General features: G+C 48.9%; 1 protein-coding gene across 1 annotated transcript in view; it reads left to right on the plus strand.

The window, feature by feature from the left end:
- The first annotated feature begins 339 nt into the window (after nt 1-339).
- Nucleotides 340-19,952, plus strand: part of KRI1 (KRI1 homolog) — a 32,196-nt gene continuing 12,583 nt past the window's right edge. Inside the window, exons 1-12 of the mRNA XM_048503885.1 lie at nt 340-472; nt 543-619; nt 712-811; nt 3,012-3,114; nt 10,055-10,103; nt 10,300-10,334; nt 13,237-13,336; nt 14,056-14,133; nt 15,446-15,555; nt 19,156-19,264; nt 19,484-19,579; nt 19,707-19,877. Of these exons, the coding sequence (XP_048359842.1) occupies nt 388-472; nt 543-619; nt 712-811; nt 3,012-3,114; nt 10,055-10,103; nt 10,300-10,334; nt 13,237-13,336; nt 14,056-14,133; nt 15,446-15,555; nt 19,156-19,264; nt 19,484-19,579; nt 19,707-19,877 (1,113 nt within the window). The 5' untranslated portion in view covers nt 340-387. The remainder of the gene's footprint in view (nt 473-542; nt 620-711; nt 812-3,011; nt 3,115-10,054; nt 10,104-10,299; nt 10,335-13,236; nt 13,337-14,055; nt 14,134-15,445; nt 15,556-19,155; nt 19,265-19,483; nt 19,580-19,706; nt 19,878-19,952) is intronic.

The raw sequence follows: 19,952 nt of genomic DNA on the forward strand, positions 1-19,952 counted from the left end.
GTTGGACACCTCTGCCCTACGAGATCAGCGGGGCTGTCCCTATAGGGGGAGCAGGGGAGGGAATTGAGGCTCTGGCGCCTTCTTCGGCGCCCATGTGCGGACAGATGCGCCACGAAGTCGCTTTGCCAGTACCGCGCGAGGGCGGGAAGGGGGTGGGAGGCAAAAGTTCAAAAGTGCGCATGCGCCGATCCCTTACGGTGCCTGTTCCCCGTTGACCTTCCCGGAAGTTTCCCCCCACGAGGGCAAGCCCAGCGCTCTTGATGATAACGCCCGCTGCTCGCCTTTCCTTCTGATTGGTTCGAGGGACGGAAGTAAGAGCGGGAGGACGACTCCACTTCCGGTTTACCCGGAAGCGGGATCTGTAGTGGCTGAGTGGGCCGTGCCAACATGTCTGCGCCGGCGAAGCTGCGAATCAACGCTGCCTTCGCGGAGCGGTACGGCCGGTACCGGCGGCGGGAGGAGCTTCAGCGGCGTGAGTTGCCCTCTTTCTCCTCCTCCTTTCCCCGGCCTCTCCGCCGTCCTAATCCCCCTTCCCCCTCCAGTGCAGGATCGCTACGGGGACGAGGAGGCCAGCTCCGAGTCGTCGTCGTCGTCGTCGTCGTCGTCGGACGAGGCGGGGGTGAGTCGGGCTCCGTGGGGGGCGGGGGGCGCCCGTGGCGGACGGGCCTCCAGGCTCAGCCTCGGCTCCCGCCCTCTCCTCTTCCCCCTCAGGACCCGGAGGCTGACGGCGCCTTCTACCGCACGCTGGGCTGGCTGAAGACGAGGGATCCCCGCATCTACCGGCAGGACGCCGCCCAGGGCGGCGAGAAAGGTGGGCGCCCTTCCGGCAGCGGCCATTGAAACCCCGGAGTTGGGGTCTGCGTGCGAGTGTCGTGGTTTTGTTATATATTATTTTACTCACGTGTGAACACGTGAAGCACTCATATGCCGGATCGGTCAAAATCGGTATGGTCTAGATAGAACAATCAGAAATTACACTGAGGAATCCTCGCAGCAATTGCTGTCTGCTTTCAGATGACACCATTATAATACGTGTCCCAAAGTACAAGTTGTACAGCAGTACCACAAGGTGTCTGAAACGCAAACTGTAATCACACTGACAAAAATCTTGTGAATTATGTTTACATCAAGACTTTGTCTGAAAGTAGACAGCTTCAAGCTGTTTTCAACATGATTTCTGTTGGGTTGCACTTGATTCAGATGGTTGTCCATATCCTGTGTATTGAACTTATAACAAGCTGTCATCTGAAAGTAGACAGCAATTGGTGCTTGCCGTTTTCAATGTGATTTCTGTTGGGTTGTACTGAGTGTACTGATCCCCACTTGATTCAAAATGTTGTCTGCATTCTAGGGCAGGATTCTCCAACCTACAGCCCTCCAGATGTTCATGGACTGCAATTCCTCTCAGCTCTGTCCATTTGCCTTGCTTGCAGAGGCTGATGGGAATCGTAGTCCATGAACATCTGGAGGGCCATAAGTTGGAGACCCCTGTTCTACAGTCTCAGTCTGAGGTGTTCCGCATCCCTTGCTGCCTGGTTCTTTCAACTGGAGGGATTCCAGAGATTGAACTTGGGACGTTCTTCATGCCAAGCAGACGCTGTGCTGCTGAACTCCGGTCCTCCTGCGAAAGCAGCGCTTTGCACAAGAACACGCAGGGATCTGCCTTCTGCTGCGTCAGACTCGTGGTCCATCAGAATCAGTATTGTTTGCTTAGCCAGGCAGCAGCTCTCCAGGGGCTCAGGCGGATGCTCTTCCTGCTGAAACATGGCTCCTTCCTATAGTTCAGTGGTGGCGAACCTATGGCACGGGTGCCAGAGGTGGCACTCAGAGCCCTCTCTGTGGGCACGTGCAAACAGAGTCCTCCCCCCCCCACACACACATCTAGACTGGCCTGGGCCGCTGGGCTCAATTATTAGCATCAAACCGGAGACTTAGTTTTGGGGAAGCAGTGTAGGTAACCCTGTTAAGCGCTGCTAAACCCCACTGATTTTCATGCAAAGAACTAAAGCACGATTCTTTACCTGGGAATAAGCTCGGTTGCTGGCAATAGGCTTGCTTCTGAGTAAACCCTCCTAGGATCGTGATTCACCCGTTCAAAGAGTTGCACGGTTGCTTCAAAGCAAAAGAAGAAGAAGAAGAGTTTGGATTTATATCCCCCCTTTCTCTCCTGCAGGAGACTCAAAGGGGCTTACAATCTCCTTGCCCTTCCCCCCTCACAACAAACACCCTGTGAGGTGGGTGGGGCTGAGAGAGCTCTGAGAAGTTGTGACTAGCTCAAGGTCACCCAGCTGGCATGTGTGGGAGTGTACAGGCTAATCTGAATTCCCCAGATAAGCCTCCACAGCTCAGGCGGCAGAGCTGGGAATCAAACCCTGTTCCTCCAGATTAGATACACGAGCTCTTAACCTCCTACGCCACTGCTGCTCCCATCGACTACCACCAAGCTTACTCCTGAGTAACACACACCTCGAAGCCAACCATTTTTTCTAAACTAAAACCTCAGTATTCAGGTTAAATTGCCATGTTGGCACTCTGCAATAAATAAGTGGGTTTTGGGTTGCAATTTGGGCACTCAGTCTCGAAAAAGTTTGCCGTCACTGCTATAGTTCGTGTCTTTTTTTCTGGCCTTATAGGAGCTCTCAAGGCAGCTAATGATGTAAAATGTGCATGATAAAATAATATTTTAAGGCCGTGAAAAATCTCACCCTCACACTAATTTTATTGGGGAGGAGTCTGGGTTGCAATGCCGCGGAGACTGGTGTTAGTACCAGAAGGGAATATTTCCTGTTATTAAAACTCCTCTCAGGCTGAAAACCAGTGATGTCAGGGGGCAGAGGTTTTTCTCCTCCCTCCAACACTGGTTTTGTTTGAGTGGGCTTCTTCGTGCTTCATTTGAAATGGAGCAACCCGTTCTTCTACCTTGTTTCTGCCTCATTCTTATGTATGTTTCAGTCTGGCCTTATTCTCTTGGAAGTTTCCAGTTGGTTCACTATGTTTGGCTTGGTCCTCAGAGTCCTCATCGGGAAGCGAGAATGAGAAACCACACGTGAAGAAGAAAGTGAAGCCCATGTACCTGAAGGACTACGAGAGGAAGGTCATTTTGGAGAAAGCAGGGTAAGACAAGGGCAAGCCAGGTGGCTGCTTTATTAAAATATCTTGCCTGAATGTTGCAGTGCTTGGATGAGTTTGTGTGACTTGGCTTTTGACAGTTGCCTCTTTGAGCATGTGAAGCTGCAGCCTGGAACTGGTCTCTTCTCTCATTACAACTGCAACCGTGATGCGTGAGGATGTGAGGCTGGTCTCTTCGGCCACCAGGGACATGCAGACTTTTTCTGCCCGTTGCTTTCTGGCTAGAATCACAGAGCAGAAGAAGAGAAGAGTTTGGATTTATACCTCCTTTTCTTGCCTGTAAGGAAACTGGGTTTGGATTTATACTCCCCTTTTTCTCCTGTATGGAAACTAGGTTCAAAGGGGCTTACAAACTCCTTTCCCTCCCCACCCCTCCAACAGACACCTTCTGAAGAACTGTGACTAGCCCAAGGGCACCCAGCAGGCTTCGTATGTAGGAGTGGGAAAGCCAATCCAGTTCACCAGATAAGAGTTCACAGCTCCTGTGGAGGAGTAGGGAATCAAGCCCGGTTCTCCAAATTAGAGTCCACCTGCTCTTAACCACTACACCATACCAGGAAGGGAGCTTCAGGGTAATCTAGCCCAACCCCCTGCACAAGCAACACATTCACAACTACCTTACCTCACCCCATGCATCCCCTGCACTATGCCCAGAGGAAAGGAAAAACCTTCTGATGTCAGTTTGGTGTCAGTAAATGGTGGAAGAGCAGACAAGTACAGAAATTACCTTGTGTGGGGGCAGCACTGCCTTTAACCTTGTATGGTGCTGAGGACTGTTTGCGGTGGTTAGATGGAGAGAGGTTTCCATTTCAAATGCACTTGTAACAGATAAAAAGATCACTTTCATATTTTACAAAGTGGGACGTTATCGCCAGAGGGCACTCATGTTGGGGGTACATAAATGAAGCTTTTCTGTGCTGATTCAGAACTTTGGTCTCCCAACGTCAGTGTGGTCTACTCAGGGTGGCATCCCGGGATCGTAGGCGGAGTCTTTCTCATCACCCATTAGTGGAGATGCCGGGGATTGAACCTGGGACCTTCTACACACTAAGCAGATGCTCTGCTGCTGAGCTGCACCCCTGAGCCATTTCTCTCGATATGGGAATACTAGTAACGTGGTTACTGGTGAACCAGGTGGGTTTCCACACTCCTACATTCCTGCTGGGTGACCATGGGCTAGTCACAGTTCTCCCAGGACACTCTCAGCCCCACCTGCCTCACAAGGTGTCTGTTGGTGGGGAGAGGAATGGAAAGGAGCTTGTACAGGAGAGAAAAGTGGAGTATAAATCCAACCTTGTTACCACTGCCCCGGTAACTTAGAGTGAATCTAGGGGTGATTCAAGTGATTTCAGCTCTTGGCAGCAAAGCAAAGAGGAAAGGTGCTTGCCGGCATGGCTGATGCCAGGATGCGCCAAGTGACCAGTTAAGCAAATCAGGGTGTAAGGCTTTCTTGAAAGCAAATACTTTCACGGGATCATCCCAATCAGGAATCTTGCTGGCCACTGTGCGAAAAGTTTCAACGAATTCCACAAAAGGGGTCTTGCCTTGACGCATGTCCATGAGTTCTCGCTTGGCTTGCTCCCCAACAAAAGGACTCTCAAAGTGGCGACGTAGGGCCATCATAAAGTCCTGGAAGTTATGCAACTCACCAGCCTGGCGCTGGAAGAGGCCCACATGCCAGTTTGCCGCAAGACCATCCAGCATTGAGCCCACCTCACACACCCGTTCAAAGTCATTCAGGTGTTGCCGCCCATATTGCAACATATGAGCATTTACCTGGACCAGGAAGGCTGGAAGCAAGTCCTGAGTTCCATTGAAACGAGACATCAACTGGATCCTGGCCATGAACGGAGGGGGGGGGGGGGCACTCCATACAACGACAGTCGTGGCAAGGCACCCTCCATCGCCCAGAACGGTGGTGCCTCCAACAATCCCGGTGCAAGCGCCGCCAGCGGTGGAGCTTGGGGGGGAGCAGGCATTTGAGGGGTGGCCGGAGCAGGTGGTTGAGCAGGTGCAGGCTGGGCCGGAGGCAGCAGGGGAACCGGGGCAGGCTGGACTGGTGCAGGTTGATCTGGTGCTACCCCTCCGCCAACAGCCCCAGGAACAGGCAGAACAGCTGGTGCAGGAGTAGCTGGTTGCGCTTGGACGAGAGCTGCCCGAAGGTGCCCCACGGTTTGTTCCATCTGTTGCAACACCCGACGATACTCCTCTCTCTCAGAGTCCCACGCTTCCTCCGACACCTGCAGCATCCGCCAGGCTGCAGCCTCAGAGGAATCGGGACCTTCAGATGGGCGACCGACAACCGACACATTCCCAGCCAGAGGGGCAGTTGCCCAACTTGCACTCCCAAATCCCACAGTTTGGGAATCTCTGTAAAAATCCGCGCCCCGAGGACGCCTCACAGTAATCCCCTGCGAGCCATCTAACGGGGCAGTCAGGAACCGATTAGGAGCATCCAAGTAACCGAGAGGAGGAAGCTCTCCTCCCGATGCAGTTGCATTCCCCGCTGGCATGCGGGGTCCCCCGGGAGGGTCGGGGGAAGAATCAGAAGTCCCGGTTAAGTCTGCAGCAATAGGAAGCCCAGACTCGGCTCTGGCAGTCCCCTCTCCCAGTGGAGACTCCAAAGAAGACATCATGATAAAAGATTAGTTTTTTCTGCAAAAGTGGAAAGGTGAAATTCCAGCAATGCACGGCTGCATGGAATTCAACCTAAGGGGAGTCCTGGCTTAATGTCAGGATCCCAAAAACTCACAAAAACTCTTGTTGTAGAACAGCAGCTTTATTGGTTCGGGATCTACCTTGGCAAAGCCAGGACTGGAGAAATCCCGCGCAAACTGCAATAGTAAAAGAACTGGCAGCCGCCCCCCCCCCCCCCAGCCTGGGAAAGCCGCCAGAAAGTAAGTGCAAGGAGATAACAGGAGATGAGTGGACAGTGACCTTGACGCCACCTGGTATCACTACACATTCTACAGCAGTAAAGAAAAGGCAGTTAGAAATACAGTTAACCCCTACCGACCTCCCCACAATGAAACGAAACAGCAGCACAAGCAAAGTCCCAAATACAGGCCTCCTGACAGGATCCTGAGAGTAAAACTTCAACTAGTCCAGGGGTAGGGAACCTGCGGCTCTCCAGATGTTCAGGAACTACAATTCCCATCAGCCCCTACCAGCATGGCCAATTGGCCATGCTGACAGAGGCTGATGGGAATTGTAGTTCCTGAACATCTGGAGAGCCGCAAGTTCCCTACCCCTGAACTAGTCCAATAGCAAAACAGGGTGACATCTTCCAACAGTCAGTCCACACCCAGAGTTCATCCTTTGTAAGTCAAAAGGCCCTTTTGTTGGTGAAGATGGGATTACCTGGGTGTTGGCTTCTGCCACATTCCAGGACTGACTTCCTTGAGTTCTAATATCAACTGTTATTGGCTACTAGAACACACACACACACACACACACCCGATGAAAACTGAGGCAAACTTTTCCATAGGAATCAATGTAAATCCAATTAATCCGTTCTAGGCACTCCCAAAAACATACCAAAAACACATTTTTTTGGTGAATAAACATAGTGTTTATACCAGGGGTAGGGAACCTGCGGCTCGAGAGCCGCATGCGGCTCTTCTGCCCTTGCACTGTGGCTCCACGAGCCAAGCTGCCGGCCCCATCCTTGCCCGCCCTGCAGGCAGCAGGGCAGGCACACCAACTGCCTACGGTTGGCTGGGCCGCGAAGCGGGCTTCCCCTCTCGCCCGCCCCGTTGGAGCGGGGCGGGCACTTTCCTGGCGGCCGGCAAGGCCGTGCCGCCGGCTTCATCCTTGCCCGCGCATCCATGCGCTTCTCAGAATGAGCGGAGTAAAAGGTAAAAAAAACCCTGTATATATAGTGTTATCTTTATTTTAAATGTCAAAAATTATTTGTGGTTCCAAGTGTTTTCTTTTCCCATGGAAAACGGGTCCAAATGGCTCTTTGTGTGTTAAAGGTTCCCTACCCCTGGTTTATACTGAAAACAGTAACAAACAATAACACTAGGACCAACAACACAAGCCTTTATTGGCATATAAAACAGGGCAAAATTTTAAAACAAAACAAGGTTAAGAAATGCAGTTAAAACTACTAATTTCCAGTATAAAATTTGCAACAGTTTCACAAAAGAGCACATCAGAGCTGTTCAGGAGATTGGGTATCTTATAACACTCTTGCCACTGAGAACATTGCAAGACAATGGGATTCATGTATTTCATGCGTATCTTATTGTATTTAGGGCATAGAAACAGAGAATGGTCAAGTGTTTCCACCGTAGTCATATCACACGAACAAACTCTTTTAGAACGTTCCATATTCTTAAATCTTCCCTCCAGCAGAGCTGATGGCAGCATATTACATCTTGCAGTAGCCAAGGCTCTCCTCTGGGTGGGATTAATCAGCAGACGAAGATATGCTGCCATAATTCCACGCTCGCATGGGATTAATAATGTAGTCGGAGAACAGGTTGTCTTGGCAGCAAGAGTCAAATTATGAAAATCAAGATCCAAGAGCCTATTCTTAACTAGTCTGAAGGCTTCCACCTTTGTGAGCATAAGGAGTGATTCCAAGGGGAAACCAATAGCTTCAACCTTTCTAAAGATCAAAGTATACCATTCTGAAATAAAGTAATCTGATAACAGAGAGGGAATATAGCTATTGGATCCCACTAGAAAATGTATATGCAGCCAATATTTTATGGCCCTTATCCATGCCAAGGTTTCTAGAGTTGTATGGCCGATCTCTATGCACAACGCAGCATAAGGCACACATCTAGGGAGCCCCATTAGTTTCCGAAGGAATTTGGAATGTAATAAATTAAATGATTTATTTATTGCCGAAATCCAAATGGGGGAACCGTACAGTGGCAAGGAGCCAATCCCGGAGATTTTGAAATCAGATTTGGAGTGGTGGACCCCTCTCCTGGCGGCAGTGTTTACCATCATTAATAACACAGGCGTTATCCCAAACAGCTGGCGATTAGCCATATTAGTACCAATTTACAAAAAGGGAGACCCTACTGATCCTTCCAATTACCAGCCAATTAGTCTACTATCGGTAATTGGAAAGCTCTATTCAAAATTATTATTGATTAGATTGCAAACTTGGCTGGATCAAACTAAAATCATTGGACCTGAGCAAGCAGGATTTTGTAGAAATAAGTCAACCTTGGATCACTGTTTAGTACTCTCCCATCTGGTAAATAAGTATGCTACTACAAAGGCTTCTAAATTATTTGCTGCTTTTATTGACCTAAAAGGAGTCTTTGATACCGTGATAAGAAATCTCCTGTGGGACAAGATGAGGTAATTGAATGTTGACCCCAGACTTCTAGTCCTGATCAAACAGTTGTATACCAACACTGTTTGTCAAGTTAGATGCTCCGGGGAAGGTCAGTTAACCAGCAGAATTAGTACTCCTTGTGAGGTTAAACAAGGTTGCATACTGACTCCTACTTTATTCAATTTATTCCTCAGTGATTTACCTCATGCTTTGGTGTCTGTGAATGGGCATAGTCCTAAATTACATCTTACCCATGTTCCTTTAATGTTGTATGCAGACGATGCAGTGTTATTGTCCTTGTCCAATATTGGCCTTAAACGCCTAATGTACAGTTTTGCTAATTATTGCGAAGAGAACAGACTGGAAATTAACTATTCTAAAACTAAAGTTCTCATTTTTGCTAAGAGTTGGAACAGGTCTGTTTCTGACACCTCTATGATTTGTCTGAAATGGGGGAAGACATTGTCATTAAACAAGTTGCAGACCCGGCCTGCAACAGCTTTGTCCAGGTGATTTTTCTCCACGAACCCCTGCACCTTACTGCAAATCGAGGAAAACCAAGTCAATTTTTTCACTGAAAAAATCGATGAAAACCGAAACCGATGAAAACCGAAGGCAATGAAAACCAAGGTTTCACTGAATTAAAATCAAGCCAATATTAATGTAACATCAAATAATCTACAACGTAATAAAGAAAGACTACATATATGTTAAAACAAAATAAAGGAGAGGAAAGGAAAGGATTGTTTGAGCAATGTTTTGTTTCCAATGAGTGGTTTTGTCACTGACACACATACCCTTTCATTTTCTGGCTCCATGGAGGGTGTAGTATGGTGCAAAGAAGTTCATTTATCTAACTTCATTAGAAAGCATAATTTTTCAATTTTCCCAGTGGTAACAACCTCCTCCTCCTCCTCCTCCTTCTGTTTGTAAATTTGAACTGAATCTGTGCTCTGTGTTTTGATACCGCTGTCCTTTTGTGATATTTGGGATTTTCTCCGATGGGAAAGCTCTCCAGTGTCACGAGAGAAAGGACCAGGTGTTTTACTGAGGGAGGGAGGCACCTTTCTATCAGGGTTTTCAAAGAAGATTTGTAGAAAGCTGTCAGGGGTCTCCAATCCTTCAATTTTGTGGGGTTTGTGTGCCAGTGATGTGGTCCAAAAACAGTCTCTTGCAGTAAAAGATGAAATTTTTATAACTGTGGGGAAAGACATGGTCCTGCATAGAGACAAACTCCAAAAAGTAATAGGCATTACAAACGGCAACTCTGAGAAACCTTTGTGTGTGTTGCAACCTTCCCAGATATTTAGAGAGCGGGCATAATTCACTCCTCTCGGCCCCCACAATCAAAGAGAGACTTCAACGTGAAGTTGCCAAAATGAAGTTCATACATAGATTTAAAGTGAAGTCTCAGTAGAAACTGGGAATGGATTAAAAAACTAATTCCTGTGGCACCTTGCAGACTGACTTATTGCATCACCAGCTTCTGTGGATTATCTTTTCTTGTTCAGCTGGTTCTGCCTTGACCAACTGACTGTCTGGAATAAAGTGCTGCAGTTATGTGTGCATCTGTGAGGGGATCGTCTGGCCCAGCAATCCTTCTCTCTCTCTCTTTCTCTGCAGCAAATATGTGGATGAAGATGACGATGGAGCAGCAGTCAAAAATAAATTGGTGAGACTGGGAGGCGGATGAGGACGGGGAGGGGCCTACATGGACCAAGGGGTCTCCATGTCATTGGGTTTTGCATCAGAGGGTCTGCGAACATGCTATGGTTGTCTGGCTGCACTGTTGTGGTTGAAGTATGTTGTTAATGGCTTTTGGTGGCATGTTGCATTCATCTTTTTTTCCTCCCCTTCCCATTTCTCAGAGCTATGTGGAAGAACAGAAGCAGCTTAAGGAGAGGTAAGCTTGAGGGAGGGGCAGACCTTGTTGGGATTTGGGTCTGTATCTGTGCTTCTGTGCCACCCCCAAGACTCAGGCCTGCCTAGCATCTCATGCCTCCTCTTGTTTGCACATATGGGGAAGAGAATCCATTCTTCATGAACTGCAGTTCCCCACTTCTCTGGAGACATTGAAAACAGATTCTGGGGCTAAATTAAGCCTGATCTAAGCTGAGTCCCAGATCTTCCCACATCCAGAACTTCCCAGAGCTTACAGTTGGGAGAGTCCTAAGTAGACACCATTGCAACCTCATGATATGTCTTGCTGGAGTTTTGCCCCACAATAGAACAAGCTGTGAGGTGCCCATGATACAGTTGCCTCTGATTTTGTATTGGCTTCCCATAATATTCAGTGATTTCTCATAAATGTGCTTATTTGTACATGGGAGGATTCTTGACAGAAAGTTGGTAAGGAGGGTTTTTTTCCTTACCATATCTTGGAACTACTGAATTATGACATGAAGACTGGCTGTTGTGACTCCTGCATCTGTGGCACATCTTCCATATCTTGCCTCTGAAGATGCCAGCCATAGATTCAGGCAAAATGTTAGGAGCAAAAACTACCAGACCATGGCCACACAGCCCAGTCCACCCACAACAGCCTGTTGATTTTGGCCATGGAAGCCTTTGACAGTTCATCTCATATGCAGACTTTGTTGAAATGGACAGATGTCCAGAGCAATCCAATGCAGAGTTACTCCAGTTTCAGCTCATCATAATAAATGGGCTTAGATTTGAGTAACTCTGTTCAGGATTGCTCTGTCAGAATTATAATCCCTGGACAGGTCTGGGTCAGGAGAAAATTTACATTGTACAAACTTCCTTCTGCATAGTAAAATAGTTTGGAAAAAATCCTTCTGTAATGAAGTTAGACTCAAGTCCAGTAGCCCCTCGGTGATCTGTGGGGTATAAGCTCTCAAGAGTCAAGACTCCATTTCTTGAAGGCTTATACCTCAAAAATCTTACTGTTTTCCAAGATGCTTACGAGACTTGGATCGAACTGTTCTACAGACCCACACCCCTGCCCTCCAAAGCCACCTTCAGTCATTCGAATGACTTGTTTGGGGGGAATTAGAGTTCTGACGTCCAGGTAGTTGGGGAAAGGTAAGCTAAACAGAAATGGGAAGAGAATTTGTGCATTTGTGTAGGAGTTGGGTTGCAAAGGCAGGCTCATCTGTCCTCCAGAGCAAGACTGCCGTTTGTTATGACCAAAGATGTAAAGGTCTGGAAAAGTGAAAAATTAGGCATTTCGCCAGCCACTTGTAACATTCCAAAGCTGCGTGGAAAAAAGACCATGCCTCTGTCTCTGATATTGGCTGCTTGTGAGAAACTCATGACGCATGGATGCTTCCCAAGACATGGAGCAGAAACAGCTGAAGGTGTAAGACGGGGAAACCACAGAGTACCAAAGCAGGCCAAGGTTGAGTGACACATGAGTGAACAGGGTTACCTCCAGCTTCATAATGATTTCAGCTGAGCTTTTCCCCCCTGTCAAATCACAGCTGACTTATCGTGCCTGTGGGGCTTTCAGAGCCAGAGACATGGAGAGGTGGTTTGCCTGCGGCCTCCTCTTCAGGACCCTGGGATTCCTTGGGCCCCTCCTTTCGAAATGCTAGCCAGGATCAGGCCTGGAGGTATGACTGGCCCAAGGTCACCTCACAAGCTGCCAAGGCAGGGGCGGGGCGGGGGGGGGAGTTCCCAGGCCCAGTCCTAGACTTCAGCCCCTGCACTTTAAGAAGAAAAAATGGTCAACAAATCTCACGAGGCAGCTGGTAGTTTCTTTGATAACTTTAGTGAAAGTATTGTGCTTTGTCCCAATGAGCGAGAGATGTTTACATGGCAAAATTAGTCCATCAAATTAACCACTTCAGGTACTACTTTTTTTTAGTTTCACAGTGCAAGTATAAGTGATCTTGGAAAGTCGCTTTCATAACAGTGTTGCACCCCTTTACCCAAAGACACTTCCGATGTGGGACTGTCAGGTACATTTGCTGCCTTCTTGCCTTCTGAAATGGGAATGGCAAAAACTAAACTTGGTAAACAGCTGGAGGTTGGGGGTGGGAGGGTTCTGGGCTGCGTGCCAGCCATAGGTGCGGACAAAATGTTAGGAGCCATGACCACACAGCCCGGAAACCCTCAACAGCCAGTTCATTCCAGCTGTGAAAGCCATCTATAATACCTGGGTAAGCGACATTTTTTTATTTCAGCAAACCCAGATAGGAAAGCCATTACCAACTTCTTGCCAAAAATGTCTCATGTTCAACATCACAGCCTTTTGGGGGCACTTTTGACATGTTGCCAAATTTGTTTTTCTTCCATCAGCAGTGGAATGAGAAATCCTTACTGTGAGTTACCCCGTCCCCATGCTCTGCAGGTAGCACATCGCCTCATTTTACTTTGGCTTCCATTTCTGGCACAGGTGGATTTGCCTTTTCTGCCTGTTGGCAACCCTGGTTTGGGGGAGTGGCTAGTGGTATGCCTGCTCTGCTGGTTCTCTCTACGGACCTGTTGCTTTGCAAAATTTATACCCCACCTTTCTGCCCTTACAAGCACCACCAATGGTTTAAAGAACACGTGATGAAAATCATATTTTAAAGCTATTAAATCAATTCTCCCCAAAATTCAGCATAAAAACAAATTAAAAAACAGAGTTAAAATATGTGCAAAGATATAAAAACCACAATTAACACATTGGTTAGGAAGGAGAGATCGCTCAGGGCACGCCCACAGCCAGATAAGAAAGCTTTTGGATTTACTTTGCATATGTTCTGCTGTGGCAGATGGGATGGGGTAATCTGTGGCAAGAATGCTCTTCAGTCCGTTGACGGGAAATTCCAGTAGTCTGTTCTTCCCCCGCCCTTCAGCTTTCAGAGGTTTCTGGCTGACAGTGATGAAGAAGAACAAAGTAAAGAACGCCGTTCCCCGACCTTGCTGCAAAAAAAGGTCCAAAGCAAGACAGAGAAGGTAGGCGAAGGGGCTTTGGGATTTCCCCTGACATTCTGGCTTCGCCCCTGTCTGACTGGACAAGAGTTTGGATTTATATCCCACCTTCCCCTCCTGTGAGAAATCTCAAGGTGGCTAACAAATCCCTTTCCCTTCCTATCCCCACAACAGACCTCTTGTGAAATAGGTGGGGCTGAGAGAGTTCAGAGAGAACTGTGACTGGCCCAAGGTCACCCAGCAGGCTTCATGTGGAGGAACAGGGAAACACATCCAGTTCATCCGATAAAGAGTCTGCTGCCCGAGTGGGGGATCAGGCGGGGTTCTCCAGATTAGAGTCCACCTGCTCTTCACCACTGCACTACACTGACGGTTTTGCTGGGCAGGAGCTACAGCTTCTCTGGAGGATTAAGCATTTAAATCAGGGTTTTTAGAAATTGGGTGTGGAGCTTTTGCCCAGCAACTCTTCTGATTGGCTATTAGACATGTGCAGATTTCTTTAAAGTATTGCTTTGGCAGCAGCTGCTATCACAGCTCCAGGATCTCCACTGTATGACAGAAGCTCGGCTGTGGCAGTCATTTCCACCTCTTGTTTCAGAATTTCAAAGAGCTCAAAAGCTTGGGGGACCCCTGATGTAAATAAAAAAAGGGGCAGGAGTAAAAGCTGCGTCATGTTGGGTCGGGTGGGGGTGAGCGTGGCTGATGCCGCCGGCATGTCCAGTTCTGTTCCTCTGCCCCTGCAGGAGCTGGAGAAGGCAGATTATATAAGCTGGCTGAAAGGTCAAGAGGAGGTTCAAGCAGAGGAGGCCCTTCAGGATCTGGTGAGTGACGCGCCAGTTGGAAGCCTGTGAGCTGACCCTGACTGATTTCTGCTGACTTCAAGGCACATTCCAAAGTCTTGGGCAGCTGTGGTTTCAGGAAGGACAGGCAACCACCAGACACGCCTGTCTGCATCTCCCTCAGACTTGCAACGCTGTTGAACTGAGACTTTCATTCTGGGACCGCTGTCCTGAGTTGGCTTTCTAGCTATTCTGATGGAATGCAAAGATGCCTCCTTTTCAAATAACATTTTTATTAATTTTCTCAAATATAATTCAGAAACATGAAAAGGAAATATAGAAAAAGAAAAGAAATACAGGTTGTTGTAGGCTTTCCGGGCTGCGTGGCCGTGGTCTGGTAGACCTTGTTCCTAACGTTTCGCCTGCATCTGTGGCTGGCATCTTCAGAGGTGTGTCACAGAGAGAAGTCTGTTACACACTGTGTCCCCAAGTGCAGAATGGAAATGTTTGAGGTAAAGGGGTATATTGTCCAACGATCCCCAGGTGTGGGGAGACCCAATGCGAAGTAAGTGTTTGGGGGGAACTTGCTATGGAAAGGTGTGTGGTTCACTGCATTGTATGCGGGTGGGGTTTTTCAGTCCAGGGAATGATTCACATTTGCATTCCCTGCAGCAGCAATAGTCTTGGTGAATGCAAACCCTGTGTCTGGGTGGAGTTCATTGTCCATGAACCTAGCATGCCCTTGGCCTTTGATTCTGGTGCCTTTGACAATACAAAAAAGAAATACAGTTACCCATAAGTTATATACATTCTAGTGCATTGAATCTTAGAATTATAACACTAATATCATTTAGAGAACATTCTATAGTTTTAAAATTGGTCACCATCTAACCTTTAGTTCCAAAACAGCAATAAGCATCTGATAATCGGTTACTTATATCTTAATCATTCACAAATTAATAATCTCACTATTATTATTAATCTCACATAATCGATTTGGCCTCAGATAAAAAATACAGTTTCCATTTCCCATCAGAAAGATGCCTCTTGAAGCAGAATGCATGAAGTCCCATTTACCCTCCAAGACGGGGAGTGGGGGTTGGCAGTGGCCTGTGTTACTGAATTCACAAGTGTTCTTCCACCTGGCCCAGTATGTGACCACCGAAACCTCTAACCTTGTTAGGGATAAAAGTGTCACTGGCTGTTGGAGCTGTTTTGGCATTGTTCCCAATCCCTGTCTGGATTTTTGGTTGCTTGATGTGGAAGAACCGTTGCTCCCACCCCCATGGAGCTGTTGGGGCCTTTGAATGGGTGACCTTCCGTCAGGTGTCAGTCTGTGTCTATCTCCTTCCAGGCTCCCCTTAGAGAATACTGGAATGACCCCAAACTGGATGAGAAAGAGCAATTCCTGCGCAATTACATCCTGAACCAATGCTACAAGGAAGCAGGGGAAGGAAAGGAAAGGTGAGGGGTGCTCTCAGGTGGGGGAGGAGGAGGAGATTCTGGCAGATACTGTCTGCTGAACTAGGCAGCTTGTCTTCAAGTGTGCTGAGGCAAAACCACAGAATGGTGTTTAATAGCTTCTGAACATACCTTAATGCATTTTTGTGTGTGCAGACTAAATAATTTCAGCCTTGGTGTGTTTGGAGTTGCAGTGTGCAGCCTTTTGTCCCGTGGTCAAGGCTGTGGGATTCAGGGCACAGTAGTCCTGCGCGGTCAGTTCCGTGCGTGTCCTCTTCATGGCGCTGCCAATTCTTGCGACATTCAGGAGCCCTGTGGAAAAAGGAGCTGTATTGTGGCACAAATTACTGAATCACAATGGAAGGTGCTTCATGCACGCCTTGTGGAACTAGGTCAGTGTTTCTGTGTGTGTGTGAGCTGGGCCTTGGGTGTGTACAAAATCCACAGGGTGCCAATTCCAAGTAGGCCCCTGGAAAACAAAAAAAAAAAGTGTTGAAAACTGTACTTGGTTGACTTAATTTTCCCGCTTGCAGTCACCATTTATGAATAGCCGACGTCAGCTGGTCGTTCTTTCTCTTGCATGTAAGGCTGGGCTTTTTGCCCATTCTGGCCACTGGTCCCTCTGGGTCAGTGTTCTCTAATAGCCAGCTGCAGCCCTCCTGCGTAGGTTCACAATGGGGTAGCTGTTTACAAGCCTCAAACGAGCAAAAAAGGCCTCGTTTATTGGGGGGCGAGGGAGCCAAATAGTTTGCAAGGGCTGAGCTCTCCTTGGGCTACCTCATGACACCTTGACTGCCTGGGCAACCGAAAAATGGCAGATGGCCTCATGCAAGTCTTGAGAGATTCCAGTGCCTTTGAATTGCTTGGAAAGTCCCTGTCAGATGTGAGGCTAAGAAAGGCGAGGGGAGGAAGGGGAGACGGAATTGGACTTTGGCAACCTGTGATGGGGTTGGGAGGAAGAACGGGAAGAGAAGAGCCAGTGCAGTGTTGCAGGGTTGGACCACAACCTGAATGGCCCCTGGTTTGGTTCCCTGCGCTGCCATGGAACCTTGATTGGTGACCTTCTGCCAGTCATATTCTCAGCCTTGCCTACCTCACAGGGTTGTTGTGAGGGGGAAAATGGAGATAATTATGTCAGCCAGTTCAGGTCTCCAGGGGGAGAAAGGTGGGGTATAAATTGAGTAAAACTAAAAAAGCAGGAGCTGAAAAGGATTATGAGGCTGTCCCCGAGGCCATCAGGGGGAGGGTGGCGTATGAAACTAATTGGAGGAATAAATACATAAACGAGGGGGTGGGGGGTGGGATTTCCCTTCCCTGTGAATCCCCTCAGGGCGCCTGCTTGCCCGTGCACCAGCTCTTGCGCACCTCAAGCAAATCCGAGTCTTTCCCACTGTCTGCTGCTGACGGCCCCTCCACTCGAAATACCAGAGGTTGAGTTTGGGATTCCTTCCCCCGCCCCCTTTGCCCGGTATTTGAGTAGCAACTAGGATAGCAACAGAGTAACTTGTCCCGCCTTCTTTGTATCAATCTGCAGGTATCCCAGAGATCTGCCTCTCACTCTTATTGGCTGCTCCAAGGAGGTTGTGGCTTTGGCCAATTACAGCACGGCTTTGAGGGATGACCTGGATTATTGCCGGGGAGACAGAGGGGGCGGGGCCAGGGGGCATCATACAGGCCGTGACCTCTGGGCATTCGGATATTCTGCCTTGGCTTGTTCCCAGCCGCTGAGAAAGAGACTATGTGTGCACGGTATCTCCCCTTCGCCCACTCCCCTCCACTGATCAGCCGAGAGTCGGGGTGGTCCTGCGCCTGCGAGACCCAGGTTCAAAAGACAGGTTCTTTTGCCGACAGCTGATCTCTCCCATGGTGTAAACCTTGATTCAGCTGCTATATTCTGTGAGTTTTCTGGCCACCTGGAATGTTGTTGGTTCAGTGGCTCTACGGTAGAGTACCTTCTGGGTGCACAGGTTCTATCCCCCGCATCTCCAGTTAAAGGCAATGTGAAAGACTTCTCATGAGACCGTGCAGAGCCGCTGCCGCTACAGCCAGACAGTTCTGACTTTTTAGTGGCGCGAGGGCCTGGTTCTGTGTCAGGCATCTTCGTGTGTTCATGCGCAATGTTGCCCGGCTGGGGGGAAGCATCTGCAAGGCTACAGGATACTGCCTTGGCTGGGGAGAACCTTCTAGACGTGCTGGCACCAGAGACTCCCCTTGGCACATGTAGAGCACAGGACGGGAAGATCCCTCTGGGCACCTGCTGGGGTGGGGGCAGGCACGTTATACGCCTGCCTCCTCGGGCCCAGAGGTGTCGGGGGCCGAGGCCAAGGGCAGACTCTCCAAGGGAGCATTCAGGGAGCCGCTGCCGTGACTGTTTTGAAGCGTCTTCCCCTCGGAGCAAGCAGACCATTTCTCCAGCTCGGTGGTCCTCTGAGGACAGATCTCCTGCGGATGTGCCACTCAGTCCTACAATGGCTCACTGGTTACACGCACTGGAAGTTGTCAGTACAAGAGAGGGTCCTGTGTGGATGGCAAATAACCCGGCAAAAGTTTCAATATGATATATAATAATAAACTCTTCAATCGGTATTGTGATTCTCTGTTCTTGAACTTCTACTTGCTTCAGCTACATCAGTTCAGCCAAAAAGGTCTTTGCTTACATTGATGTGTTGACACAATATGGATAGAAGTTCAATTTGGTTCCCGCTGATATAGACATAGCACAGGCAGCCATTCAGCTTGTTTTCTGCCGCTAGCTTTCATCAGTACCAGCAGAAATTCACCTTGTGTTCATTAATATATTGACCTGATACAGGCCAAAGTTCAACTTGTTTGCAGCCAGTGTTGACACTACAGGCAGAAATTCAACTTGTGTCTGTCCTGTTTCAGTACTGAACTTCTGCCTATAACATGCCAATATATTAATTTCTGCTGGGACATAAGAAATCTAGTGAAAGCAGGCTGAATACCATCGGGAACCAAGTTGAATAGCTGTCTGTATTGTCAATGTAAGCAATGGAATTTCTGCCTGAACTGATGCGGCTGAAGCAAGCAGAAGATTCCAGATCGGGAGCCACAACATCAATTTAAGATTTTATTGTTATACGTTACATTGAAACTTTTGCAAGGTTGCTGGCCGCTCACACAGGATCCTGGTTTGGTTCAGGGCGGCAGCCACCTGCGCATCTCTCTTGGTCTGGGGGGTTTCTAGGCTGCCTTTCCCACCGTCCTGCTTGAGGCGACTGGCAGCCCACCTGGGGAGGGAGGGACCCCATGGCTCAGTGCTTGGCAGGCAGAAGGTCCCCAGGTTCAGTCCCCAGCACCTCTAGTGAAAAAGGCCCAGGCTGTTGGTGACGTGAGAGTCCTCTGCTTGGCCCCTGGAAGAGCAGCTGCCAGTCTGAGTATACTGACCTTGGTGGACCAACAGTCTGGTTCTGCATGAGGCGGAGGCGTGGGTGTGGGTGTGTTCGTGTGTGACCGCTTCTGTGATCCTTCTTAGGAAAGCCTTGCATGGCTTGGGATCATGCTACTCTTTAGTGCATTGTGACTCCAATGTAAGGATTGCCAAAACTGGTCTTCATGTTCTCTCTCCTTCTCATGCCTCAGCCAGCTGTCCGCGTCAGACTCCTCCGATGAGGGCGAACTCTTTCTCAAGAAACAAGAGGATTTTGAACGCAAGTACAACTTCCGCTTTGAGGAGCCTCAGGCCCAGCTGGTGAGAACAGATTCTTCTGCTCGGGTGGGGGGGTTCTCTGTGGGGCTGGGATGCTGGAGTCCCTCTGGGGCCTTCCAGCCTCATTGCTGAGACGGGAATTTGGGTTTGGTGGCGTCTGTACGGGGTCTGGTACTACTTTTGGACTTCCATCAGAAAGGGTGCAGAAATGAATGAATGCCCCCTTTATGTCTTTCTCTCTGCCCACCCCACCCTGGTCAGCTGAAATCGCATCCCCGCGTTATTGCAACTTCAGTGCGCCAGAAAGATGAACGCCGGAAAGAGAAACGCTTGGAGATCCGTGAGCGCAAGAGCAAAGTGAGTTGATGTCTCTGGGGTTCAGGATGAGGGCATTTGCAGAGGCTTTTGTCCCTCAAGGAGCTGGGTGCCGGGATGGTCCAAAGCGGGCCCTGCCGAATTACGCCATGAATTGTCTATCTCAAAGGCAAAGGAACGCAAACAGGAGGAGCTGAAGCAGCTGAAGAACCTCAAACGGCAGGAGATTCTGCAGCGGCTGGAGAAGCTGCGGGAGATCACCGGCAGTGAGACCAGCCCCTTCCAGGAGGGGCACCTGGAGACGGACTTTGACCCCGCCCAGCACGACCAGCTGATGGAGGTGAGGGGCCATTCCCTGCTGCTGGGGTTGGAGATGTCATGCATTCACCTGGTGCTTCTCAGGTGTGGGCCAGTG

The sequence above is a fragment of the Sphaerodactylus townsendi genome, linkage group LG07 (assembly GCF_021028975.2).
Source record: "Sphaerodactylus townsendi isolate TG3544 linkage group LG07, MPM_Stown_v2.3, whole genome shotgun sequence".
NCBI lineage: Eukaryota > Metazoa > Chordata > Lepidosauria > Squamata > Sphaerodactylidae > Sphaerodactylus > Sphaerodactylus townsendi.